Raw genomic sequence first — 13,002 nt, 5'->3', positions numbered from 1 at the left:
AAAAGAGACAGAATTGAGTCAAAATGTACTCAAATTTGGTTTGCCTTTTTTTGGTTGTAATTTGCATAAACACCCACTCTATGGGTTGCGCTTGTTTTGGGCTTCTTGTGAAAGGCTGTGCTGCTTTTTTTTCTCGTAGGACTGTAACCTTCCCCTTCTGTCTCACAGGCAGCCACTGATTCCTGAACACCTCATTTTGTTGTTGACAAGAGTTTGTGCAGGATACAGCAGGCAGTGGGAGTGAATGAATGCACTTCAGTCTGTTTCATCAGTATCTGCCACCTCCCTTCCTCAGCAGCTGTCAGCCATCTGCACATGTAGGGCTTCTAAGCCAGGGTAGTATACGCAGCATCACCTGATCCCCTATATGCTGTATTGAATGAAAGGTATATACACACACACACACACACAGTGGCTTGCAAAGTATTCAGACCCCTGACCAATTCTCTCATGTTACTGAATTACAAATGGTACATTGAAATTTCATTCTGTTTGATATTTTATTTTTTAACACTGAAACTCAGGATCAATTATTGTAAGGTGACATTGGTTTTATGTTGGGAAATATTTTTAAGAAAAATAAAAAACTGAAATATCTTGCTTGCATAAGTATTCAACCCCTGTGCTGTGGAAGCTCCCAGTTTGCACCGATGAAAGAAATTGCCCTAACGAGGACACAATTACCTTACCATTGGCCTCCACCTGTGAACCATTAAAGTTGCTGTCACATTTTCTGGATAAAAACCCCACTGTTGAGGGATCATTGGTAAGGCTGTGAATCTGAAGGAAAATGAAGACCAAAGAACATTCTACAGAAGTTAGAGATAAAGCAATACAAATGCATAGATTAGGGAAAGGGTACAAAATAATATCCAAGTGTTTGGATATCCCAGTGAGCACAGTTGGATCAATAATCAGGAAGTGGCAGCTGCATCACACCACCCAGGCACTGCCAAAAAAAGGCCGTCCCTCAAAACTCAGCCCTCAAACAAGAAGGAGACTTGTGAGAGAAACCACAGAGAGGTCAACAATCACTTTGAAGGAGCTACAGAGTTCAGTGGCTACACCATACACCATCCCTACAGTGAAGTATGGTGGTGGCAGCATCATGTTGTGGGGATGTTTCTCATCAGCAGGGACTGGGCATCTTGTTACAATTGAAGGAAGAATGGATGGAGCAAAATACAGGAAAATACTGCAAGAGAATATGCTTCAGTCTACTAAAAAACTGAAGCTTGGGAGGAAATTCACCTTTCAGCAGGACAATGAACCCAAGCACAAGGCCAAAGCAACATTGGAATGGCTCAAGAACAAAAAGGTGAATGTCCTACAGTGGCCCAGTCAAAGTCCTGATCTCAATCCCATTGAGAATCTGTGGCACTATTTGAAAATTGTGGTCCACAAGAGTCGTCCAACCAACCTGAACAACCTGGAGCAAATCTGCCAAGAAGAATGGGCCAAAATCACTCCGACACTGTGTGCAAAGCTTCTTACAATAATTGATTTTGAGTTTAAGTGTTTTAAAATAAAATATCGAACGGAACGAAATTTCAATGTACCATTTGTAATTCAGTAATATGAGAGAATTGGTCAGGGGTCTGAATACTTTTGCAAGCCACTGTGTGCGTGGGTGTGTGTGTGTGTGTGTGTGGGTGTGTGTGTGCGTGTGTGTGTGTGTGTGTGTGGGTGTGTGTGTGTGTGTGTGTGTGTGTGTGTGTGTGTGTGTGTGTGTGTGTGTGTGTGTGTGTGTGTGTGTGTGTGTGGGTGTGTGTGTGTGTGTGTGTGTGTGTGTGTGTGTGTGTGTGTGTGTGTGTGTGTGCGTGTGTGTGTGTGTGTGTGTGTGTGTGTGTGTGTGTGTGTGTGTGTGTGTGTGTGTGTGTGTGTGTGTGTGTATATGTCAAATGTCTCTGCCGGTTTTCAGCCATGGTGATTTGCAAATCTGTTGGTCAGTTTCATTTTACACCTCCGAGTTTATTTTTAATGTATGAGTTGTAAGCTGAAACAGTATTCACTACTAATGACATTTGAACAGTAGTAGTAAAACACGTTATTAACCAGACGGTATTTTGCTTTATTACAGCAGCATAGATGTACTCTTGTACCAGTTCTCTGCGCATGGAAACCACATTTTCATAAAATTTCACTAGTAATCTTCAAAAACAGCACAAGTACTTTACGCATAGCTAATTTACATATCAACCCTCACCTTTCCCATTCATTTGCATGACGTCGGGTGAAAAGCCTGGTTTACTCGAGTAAAATAAACTGAGCGAATGGAAACCCAAAAAAGAATTTCACACGAGACATTTTTCTTGTGTAAATGTCTCGAGTTAAAAAAAAAACGAAATGAACCCAAAATAAATTTCAAATACATTGTTGCAGTGAGGTTTCTAACAAATCTGGACCCTTTTCGAGGGACAACGGTTGGAACCGTCTAGAAGAGCTGAGCTGCCTCCTTTCCAACCCCTCAGCAAAGAAGACAAAACATCAGTATTCTCCAAGGATGCCCATTTTCTCTCCTCTAAGCAGTCCCTTTTGATGAATAACACATCTACTAGAAGTAAATGCACATGATTGTTCTTTTGTCGCTTTCACTGAAGGTTCTTCTGTAGGGGGCTGGCAAGTTCTTTAGGCACTCACAATGAAATCCCCCCCCCCCTTCAAGGCAAGAACATCAACTTTTCTTCTTTTAAACAGGAAACATGCTTTAATAGACTCATTACACGCTACAACGGCCCATGTAAAAGGGGTCAGAGCAAAGTCATGCAACTGTTTTGTAATCTGTAAATTCAAAAGCTCACCCTGTGAGAAAGAGGGGTCTCAATACATGTGGTCACTGGACAGTGGGATTGACTGCACATGAATTCCAACCCACCCTGCATTTCTGTACTCTGTACCCTGCAGTTATTCTGCCATTCCTTCTATGATTCATTATAAGTGTAGCTACAGTAAGTGCTCTTTAGGGTTTATTTTATTAAATCGCCATAATCTAACATTAAACGAAACAGAACTTTAGTTAATCACATCACTCACAAGCTGTGCTGTAAGTATGGCAAGCAGCAATAGGAGGGATATCATGGCAGCTCTAATACAGTCTCCAATAAGGGTTAAATTAAGTGTTACAGTCTATACAGTGTATTTAAAACCAAACTATATCCTGTACAATCAACTGCAATCCCCTATTTAAATTTAAAAAAAATGTAGCCGTAAAACGGATCATCACTTTTCATGACAGCTCTAATACAGCAGCAAACACACAGGAGCTAAAATTGATTTGTGCACCTGGTATAACAGTATATGCACATTCAAACCCCAAAGAAAGATATCAGTAGGAGAATATTGTATATAGCATAGGAGAAATAACAAAGCAAATACTTACTGCTGGTACCAATAACTTTTTGACTTCCTCTACGGCTCTTTTCAGTTTGATTTCCGCTCTGTTCTGAGCATCTTCCACGGTGATTAATACATGCAGGTCTTCGTTCAGATGCTCCCAGTTGGGCTTGCCTCTGTTTTGTTCTTCCTTAAGGAATAAAAAAAAAGAGATATAAATACTGTAGGCATTAACCACTGCCAATAAATAAACTCCTCAGGTTAACATATCACCATACAGCTACTGTATACTATTGATTTTATTCAAGCAAACACACTTGATAAATGCCCAAGGGTATTAAATAGGGAAGTATTCAGAACTAAATGATGCTAAACCCATACACCAAGCAGGAAACTAAGTAGGTTTAAACACGTCACAAAAAAGTCCTAAGAATGCACAGCATTTGCTTTATAGCGCACATTATTTAAGCATTTTCCCCCTATGAACAAATCAGGGGCCTCTAAACCTCACACACATTTCTTCCACTGTGAAAAGTCACTGTATTTTAAGTTAAGTGGTTTTATTATTATTATTATTTTTTTTTTTTTTTAAATAAATTACAGTTTTATTTTCTCTTTCTGCTCAAGCTGAAAGAAATTACGGTGTGCGCTTTGCCACCATGTAATCTAGTACAAAAGTATCTGCCAAAAGACATTTACTCTGGTATTTGGTTCACTCAGCTTGTCAGAGTGGAAACTGCTTTGTTTGTGGCGCCAACACACCCCCACAGTAATTATCATTTCTGCACAATTCAAACCCATCACCTTCGCTGAAACGGGAATAAGTTGTATTGTTGGATTGTACAAGTCTGTCTACTGTTGGGTTTTCAGTCCCATGCACCGCCTGCAACAGTGTGCTTACTGATAAAGAGGCTTATTATTTCCGACTTACCTTTCACACTAAACTGTTAATGCTGATTTCAAAACATTAAACAAATGCATGTATGTATGTATGTATGTATGTATGCATGCATGATTGCATGCATGTATGTTTGTATGTATATATGTATAATTTACAGTAAACCAATCAATATAATGTTTTAAGAGTAACACTAGCCACAGTGTATTTATATTCACAATTAATCAATAACATTGTTATAGCTTTTGAATTCCTACTTCATCAATTTAATTTCTATAATACTGCAGCAGTAAATTTGTACATGTTATTTAGAGTTTATGTGTGGTGTGTGGTGCACCGTGCTGTTTGAAAAAAAGTTCCACAGTGCACAGTGTAAGAAGAACATTACTGTGTTTTGGCAAAGAGTTTCTAGCTTTGGTAGGCTTTATGGAAAACACAACTCTAGCCCACACCTTTGGTAGTAGAGATAAACTGAAACAATAAGTTAAAGACAGACATGACCAAGACAGCTATAACAGTACAAGTAATGGTCTCGGTTGCACCTTAGTGGTAAGCAACAACAATCCTGTAACGATATCTACGGTAACTCTTAAAGAATCAAATTTCAGTTTTTACCACTGTGGTCTATTACTTTACCTCTATATATATATATATATATATATATATATATATATACATATATATATATATAGTGCTTGGAAATTGTGGCCTCAGATTGGTTAAAACCTCATCATAGGAGCAAAAATAGATTTAACTATTGCCCTCACATCCTTACGCCACCAGACAATAGTCTCAGTCTGTCATGTGATTGGTTCACATCAATGTCAGTCCCGCCCATTTTTAAAGGAACGCCTTCCATCTGCATGCCTAAATAACAAGATAAAAATGGCTGAATGAAAAAACTGCTGAACAGTGATTCTGTGACCTAAATAAAATGAATTACAAAACCTACTACAAAAGAAAGTGTGTTACCATGTTACCATGGCAACAGACCCCTAAACTGGAAAAAATAAATCCTGGTATGGTTAATATTGTTTTTATCAGACTCCTACCTGTGTCATTACTGCCTGTCAACAGTCGCCATATTTATAACTATCAGCAAGCCTGTAAAGCACACAGTTTGACAGTACATATGCATCTATGTACTGTTATTTGAGCACAATGTTATCTCAAAAAGATATTTGGTCCTCTTACTTTGAGAAAGGTGAATGTATGGGTGTATTGTAGATCGGATTGTTGGTCTACATCCATCTACTAAAAAGCCAGTAGTATTGGCCTAGCTAGTATTCCATGACTTTGACCTGTTCCAAAACAAATGTATGTCCCTTTACCAGCATGACAATGAATAACTTACTTTGAGAGATGCAGAGCATGAAGGTTAGATAACATTAAATATACTGTATTTCAAAACAATAAGAAATTGGTATTTGTAAATCAATATCAATGACTGATAACCTTACTATTGTAACCCTATTAATATCACTGTGTTAACTGTAAATTGTTAAGATTTACACGTGTACAGTTTAGTAGCTCCGGTTTGAACGTGCGTCTTTCTTCTAATATTGTTATATATTACATTCATCAGTCACTAATTGTTGAAGTTTTCCAAGAAGATCACTGACATAAGAAAAACTAACCACAGGGAGCCATCTCAACTAATTACTGTCCCACTGAGAACTGTGCATGCAAAGCCAATGGTGTGTTGCACTATGTTTTACGAGATCTGAGAATTCAATTGAATGTTCTTGATAATGCTTACAAGGTCTTTTCTACGGGCCATCGGTCTTGTCTTGCTGGGTTTTTTTTGTTTTTTTGAATGCTGTATTCTTGAAGGCCCTGCTCCAGCGATAAGTCAATGACTGAGAAGTTACTCCGTCAGCCCCCAGTCCAGTCCTTGGAGTGCTTGTTTTAGACAAGAGTCTTTCTGAAATTGCTTTCATTTTATTGGAACTCTTTCCCATGACAGCGGCTCTCGTGAAGTTGTTAAAAGACGTCTTCAGTAACGTGCTGATTGGCTCAACTGTATGAAAAAATGTTTCACATTGGCTGACGTGCTGTACCAGAGAGTTTAGCTGTGGAGCAGTTTCTAATAGAAACTCACAAGTTATGATTCAAGCATGATCAGATAACAGAGACTAGAAGTTGTACTATTGAAACAACGGTAGGTTTTATAATGGCACTTGTTTTCTAAGAGCAATTAATAACTAAAATAACGAGTCACTTCCCTGTTAAGTAAGCAATTTTGCACTAATGAACTAATTATCTGTTTTAACAACATAAGCAATTCTGTAACATGAAGCATCAAGACACATTGATTATCTAAACCCCTGCTGATAAACTGTTTTAATTGTACATTGTACGTTGAGCAAATTAGCTGCAGCTTTTCTTCCTACTGTGTACCTGATTGTGAGAATTGTTTGGGTGCAGAACAAATGGAAAAACAATTAATAAAGACAATGGTTGAGATACCTTTTCTGAAAGCCAGCACTTAAATGATCCTCCTGCCAGAGATCAGAATCTTGCTGTACCAAATTTACACGGTTTTCCTTTTTTTGTAATTATAGATGCTTTTAACGAATGATTAACAGCATTTGCCTTTTTCACTGGAATAATATAACTCTTACTGACAGTACCATAATGCACCCTCATTATATGTAATCTTTAATCAAGGTTGTTGCTGAAGTCTTTCAGATTTCTAGTTAAAACGGCACCATGCAATTCTGGCTTTTACTAAATAAACATCAGTCCCTTGAAAGGTACAGACGCATTTTATCTAATGCCAAATACTGGGCTAAAATATAAGACCATTCTTAGATATTGGATGTCCTTTTCTAGTCTTACTAACAAACCACACAAACACGATATGTTAATCACATTTTAGACATTTCTTATAATTATCTCTAAACTTTTGCTCTTTTAACAATATATAGAGAGAATTATTTCAAGATGCATCTAAAGGCTTAGCACCAAGATGTAGGGTAAATACAGTACAAGCTAAATACTAAACAAATACCTTAGCTGACATCATTAAATAAACCAGACACACAAAGCTCATATTTATAGCAATCTTTCTTTGTTTTCATCTGCAACAACTAAAGAAAAACACGTAACATGTTTGTTAGCCTGCAGTAGTAGTTGCCTGGTGTAGTAGTTGCTTGTGTGTCCAGTTTCTGGAGATGTCTGTGTACAAGTTGTTTGCACGTCTGTTTGGTCATGCAGAAAACAATGCTGCTGTGAATAATGAACCAAGGATTCCACTAAGAGAATAAACTATGAAACATTACATTTTAAAAATGCTAATATCGTCTTTTGAGACCCAGCCTAGCACATGATCCAAATGTGTCTTTGAAGAGCATATTCGCAGTGTTACTAAGGTGTTTTTTGAAGAGCATAGTCACAGTGTTACTAAGGTGTTTTTTGAAGAGCATATTCACAGTGTTACTAAGGTGTTTTTTGAAGAGCATATTCACAGTGTTACTAAGGTGTTTTTTGAAGAGCATATTCACAGTGTTACTAAGGTGTTTTTTGAAGAGCATATTCACAGTGTTACTAAGGTGTTTTTTGTCTATCTGCGGACTATTACTCATATGTGCCCTTGTCTTACTGACCCGAATGCAAAGAAGATTATACATGCTTTTATTTTTCTTTGCAATGCTTTGCTCGCTGGTGTTTCAAAAAACGTTCTTAACAAGTTGCAATATGTCCAGAACTCAGGCCCGCATTCTAACTAAAACAAAATCTTACCATCACATCACACCAATTTTAGCTTCCCTGCATTGGCTTCCAGTGGAGTTCAGAGTGGAATTTAACATGCTACTTGTAACTTTTAAGGCTCTGCATGGGTTAGCACCAAACTACACCTGTGATCTTCTTTTGCCATGTACTCCTATGCGTAGCCTTCGATCTTTTGACTCTGGCCTGCTATCAGTACCTAGAACTAAGCAGAGTTCTTTTAGTGACCAAGCGTTTTCCTGTACAGCACCTAGGCTGTGGAACAACCTTCCGAAGGTCATAAGGGACAGTGATACTGTTAGTATCTTAACTGAAAACCCACTTTTATACTTTGGCTTTTATTGTCTGACCTGTTGCGTGTTGTTGTACGTATTTATTGTTTTTCTTGTTTTATTGGACATTATGTAAATTGTTTAAATTGCTTTTTTATTCATGTGAAGCGCCTTGAGATGTGCACATGAAAGGTGCTATATAACAAAGAGTATTATTATTATTATATTAATATTGTACAGTATGCATATTTTCTTATGCAGTCCCTTTACCTAAACAAAAAGATAATAATGCATTGTGTTGATCAATACTAAGGATATTTTCCAACATTATTAGAATCAATCAACACCATTAGGAAAATTGACTAAAATGCATGCCTTTAGCCAATTTCATTCTGAACAGCTGCAATACAAAATGCTATTTTGGAGTAGTTATAAATAAATAACACTGCACACAAGACATACTTTTAAATGACATCAGCTGCAACATCAATAAACTACTCAAAATAAATCAATTTAGAGTATCTTTAATTTCAATCACACTCGTTAACTAAGACGAAACTTCCCTTCAGTACTGCAGGTCAAGGGCAGCTTTCACTACAGTATTCTAAATGGTGCCAAGCAAATGATAAAGAAGGGCTTGGCTAGCAGAGTAAAATATTTTTTTGCAGCTGGTAGTGATCACTTCCATCTTATAGTTGTACTATGACCTTATAATCAAACTATTTTTAAGTGGTTGATTTACAGTATACAGTATATAAATACAGTATATGTTGTTGCTTCTGCTTAGAACATTATTTACCATGCTAACTAACTATTCAAAAATGCTTTTCAAAAGACTCCTCAATGCTGATTGTGGGGAAGCACATCGTTGCTGCACAGGCTTCAGTAGATCATCAATGGGCTTCACTGCACAGAGCTAAGATATTTACAATAAATTACATTAAAATAAATGATTTATTTCCAACTTGCAGACTGTGGACAACTTAGAATATAGTTAAACAACTGAGTATAAATGCCAGGACAGTGCTAATATAAAACGAACGGCAAGCTTACCATATGCATGCACTTCATCTATGTAACTGGCAGGGTTGTATGGTCACTGATGTTAAAAATACTGTGACCCCTACTGGTGAGACGAGGTAATGGGCTACACTTTTTCTGGGGGAAATGGCCTGTCTCTGCCAGGTGCATTGGTGCTGTGACTCAGATTCTCAGAGATTCTCGCTGAGGTCTCACAGGGGAAAGAGTGTATTGGGCAGTACTGCATCATGGCCTGCTGTTATGGATACTATTGATACCTGTGAGAGACATCTAGTGTGAAAACTACTTTTAACAGAGTTTAAGATGCTTGCTTAGAAGCTGCAAGGCTGCTGGATCACACCCAGACTCAAAATGTTACATTAGCAATATAAACAAAATTAAAGCATATATTTTGGAGTGCTGTGTGAGTGAGGTGCGTCTGTGCCTAAAGACCAGTTGGTACACTCACTGGTTAATAAAAATAAGCAGTAGAAATCCCATCAGATCTTTCTGCTTATTTTCCAGTCATTGCATATTAAGGTTAGAATTGGTTTGTGTTTCTTTCCTGGTCCCGTCATACCAAATTACTACAGCGCAGGGTACAGGCAGCGTAAGGATGTTACAGAGATGGCCTTCTGAACACTTTTTTAAAAATTCCTGTAACTGTGTGCTTATGAAAATGCCATACTAATTTCAGAATTGTGTTTTCCTATAAAAAATACATATTATTCATTATAACAGCAACAGTACAGTAAATTGGTACACACAGCATAATACTCAATGTGCCTTACAAGTCCATTCAGTATTCATAAATGCCTGACTTCAAAAGAAACAATAAGCTGGTGGTGAAGTTTCAGTGCTGCACAAATAAACACTTTGGATGCCAGTCTGTGTTTCACCTCATTTCACCTTCTACAATCTTGCTTCTGTTATTCTATATGTTTTCAACACAGCAAAGCCTTGAACAAGTATATTTATTAAAGATACTTCAATGGAATTTAATTACTAAAGAGGAAACTGATGCTGCTCTGAAAATTACAGTGAATGAAATCATAGCCCAGTGACTTAAAAGCTTCATTAAAACTGTGACAGGGTAGATGAAATCCCTAGACTGAAAGGTTCATCTCCCAGCAGCAGGGGAAACAGGAGGAACCTGTCAATCTAGCAGGCTCTAGTAACTACGGTGTTAATAATCCGTCTGCCTGCTTGGAGGCTAGTGGAGGGGAACGAGGTAAACCTGGTTCCAAGTCCAGGTAATCAGGGAAAAGCGGAGCCAAGGTATACAAAAGGAGCAGCCTCTCCACCAGTTGGGACCTGGGACTGGGGAAGAGAAAGCAACATGTGTTCTGTGCTGCAATAAACTCTCCTGTTTTATCTCCTGCAGAACAACAAGGTAATGAATGCTTCAAAACACCAAGAGCAGTCAGTACCTATGGTACAGGGGCGATACTTTGTCCTGCAAACAGACAGCAATACTGTTTAATTATACGCAGTGTAAATAATTCTAAATAGTCATCTATTTAAAAAAGCAGTAACCCTTTATTTTGGGAACAGTTTTGTTGTTCTTTAGTACAAATAAACGTTAGTTTTATTTTATTTGAAAATATTGAACTATCTGTGTCATTCTAGGCCTTCTACAAAACCGCTGTGAAGTGTTCATGGAAAAAACTTGTTTCAAAGAAGAATATTATGCATAAAATATCTGCAATGCTTCAGGCCTATTTTATCAGTTACTAATAAAGTAGTAAGACAGGTTGGATTGGGTTAACCTCAGGATGTGGGTTGACACGCTTTGACCCGGGTTGAGCGAGACAGAATGATTGACTGCCGTTCGTGAGCCGACGCAATAACAGACAGCCGCGCCTGTGTGAAGGTTTCACTTCCCCAAGGAACGTTTCTGCTTAGCCATGTTTTGTTGATTGAGACACAGCATGAGTCAGATTTCAGCAGGGATGTAGAAACATTTGCTATAATTAAAAATGTGGCCGACGGTTCACTCCAGAGAAGTTTGGATGGAAACGTCAGTAACAAGCTGCTTCGGGGCACTGTACTTGCAGATGTCACACAGGTCAACTCTGCTTTATCAAAAGCAATGTGAAATTGCATACCCGACCCTCATGATACGAGGTCTTGCTCGGGCAGGTTCTGACCAGGGTAGATCATGCCAGTGTGAAAGGGGCTTTAGAGGCCACATAAGATGACGATGATTAATATGCAGCATTTCATTGTTTTTTTTTCACTTTTTTCATTATGTTTACAGCTTTGGTTATTTGCTATATTTTTTGCAAAGAAAAAAGGCATTTAAAATATATAGCCTGTGTGGATAAATATTTCTGTGTCACTCTTCATTAGCATTCCCATATGCTGCACAGACTTAGATTGATGTTTGCTTTGTATGTTATCAATTGCATTTCACATTTTTATAATGTAGGGCTGTGACCTGAGAATTCAACAGCATCTGTCAAAATGTACAGTATCTGCAGCAGTGATAAGTCCAGGACACACTTTCAGTGTTTCTGTGACGGGCTAAATTTTTGGAAGTTTAAAAAGGAAGCTATTGGGCTTCCAAGTGGCACATCCAGTAAAGGTGCTCCGCGAGGAGTGCAGGATGTGCCCTTTAGCCTGGAGATCGCAGGTTCAAATCCAGGCTGTGTCACTGCCAACCATGATCAGGGGTTCCTTGGGGGCAGTGCACAATTGGTCAAGTGCTGCCCAGGTAGGGACAGCTTAGGTCAGCATGGCAATCCACAGCTCATTGTGCACCAGCACCCCCTGTGGCTGATAGGGTGTCTGCAGGTCTGCAGTGGAGCCATTCAGATCTGTGTTGTCCTCCAGCACTATAGGTCTGGTGGCCTCACAGTGGATCAGCAGTGTGGAAAATGGATTAGCAGGAACACGTTTCAGCCTCCATTCCCCAAGTCACCCTAGGGTTGCAGCAGTGAACCAGGTTAGTAAAGTTACAACAGTAAAAAAACAAAACACCATAGTCGCTAAGGTATTAGCAGATTAGAAAAAAATGTTGTGTAATTTATAAAATTATTTTAAGTCAACTTTGAGGTCAAGGATGTACAGTACTTGTTGGGATGTTTAAATATAAAAATGTAAAGTTTACAGTTTAGAAACATTTCAGACAAACTTTCCCTGGCAAATTGAATGATTTATTTTCCTTCGATTTTAGTATTGCCAACCTAGTTTGCTATTTACCAAATTTACATATTTTTTTTTTTTTTTTTTTTTTTGATTTAAACGCTATATTAAAACTACATTAACTTTTTTTTTTTTTTTACTAGATTTGAACAGATTTCAACATTAGTTATTTATTGGACATGCACACTCGATTTGTGAAACTATTAAAACATGAAGCTTGTCAAATATGTTTAGAATTATAGAAATTAAATGCTTATACAGTAGACTCCTGTTAATCCGTCTTTCAATAATTCATGTTTCACTAATCTGCGCGGTTTAATACAGTACATTATCAAAATGTATTGGTGCAGAAATCATCTAGTCTATGCGGAAGCGGATGGTCATCATTAAATGTAATTCAATTAAACCGAGTACAGTACAGTGCAATCCAACGGGCAGTACTGTACTGTAGTTACTGAAATCAGTGATGAGAGAGCAGAAAGCAGATTTAAGACTCTCTAGCCTGGCAGTCTGAATATGCAGAGCAGTTATGACAATTAAGACTCAGAGCAAGATCAATGACATTTAAACCAGCTCTCTCTGCCTTGAACAACACTGATT

The 13,002-nt window shown here is 38.0% G+C and overlaps 1 protein-coding gene across 6 annotated transcripts in view; it reads right to left on the bottom strand.

The window, feature by feature from the left end:
* The window catches only part of LOC121316720 (protein quaking), a 149,995-nt gene that overhangs the window by 42,378 nt on the left and 94,615 nt on the right, over positions 1-13,002 (bottom strand). For all 6 annotated transcript variants that reach the window (XM_041251829.1, XM_041251830.1, XM_041251827.1 and 3 more), the window contains exon 4: positions 3,380-3,523. In XM_041251829.1, coding sequence (XP_041107763.1) covers positions 3,380-3,523 — 144 coding nt within the window. The remainder of the gene's footprint in view (positions 1-3,379; positions 3,524-13,002) is intronic.

Source organism: Polyodon spathula, chromosome 6 (assembly GCF_017654505.1).
Source record: "Polyodon spathula isolate WHYD16114869_AA chromosome 6, ASM1765450v1, whole genome shotgun sequence".
Lineage (NCBI taxonomy): Eukaryota > Metazoa > Chordata > Actinopteri > Acipenseriformes > Polyodontidae > Polyodon > Polyodon spathula.
This window is presented reverse-complemented; position numbering and strand designations above follow the sequence as displayed.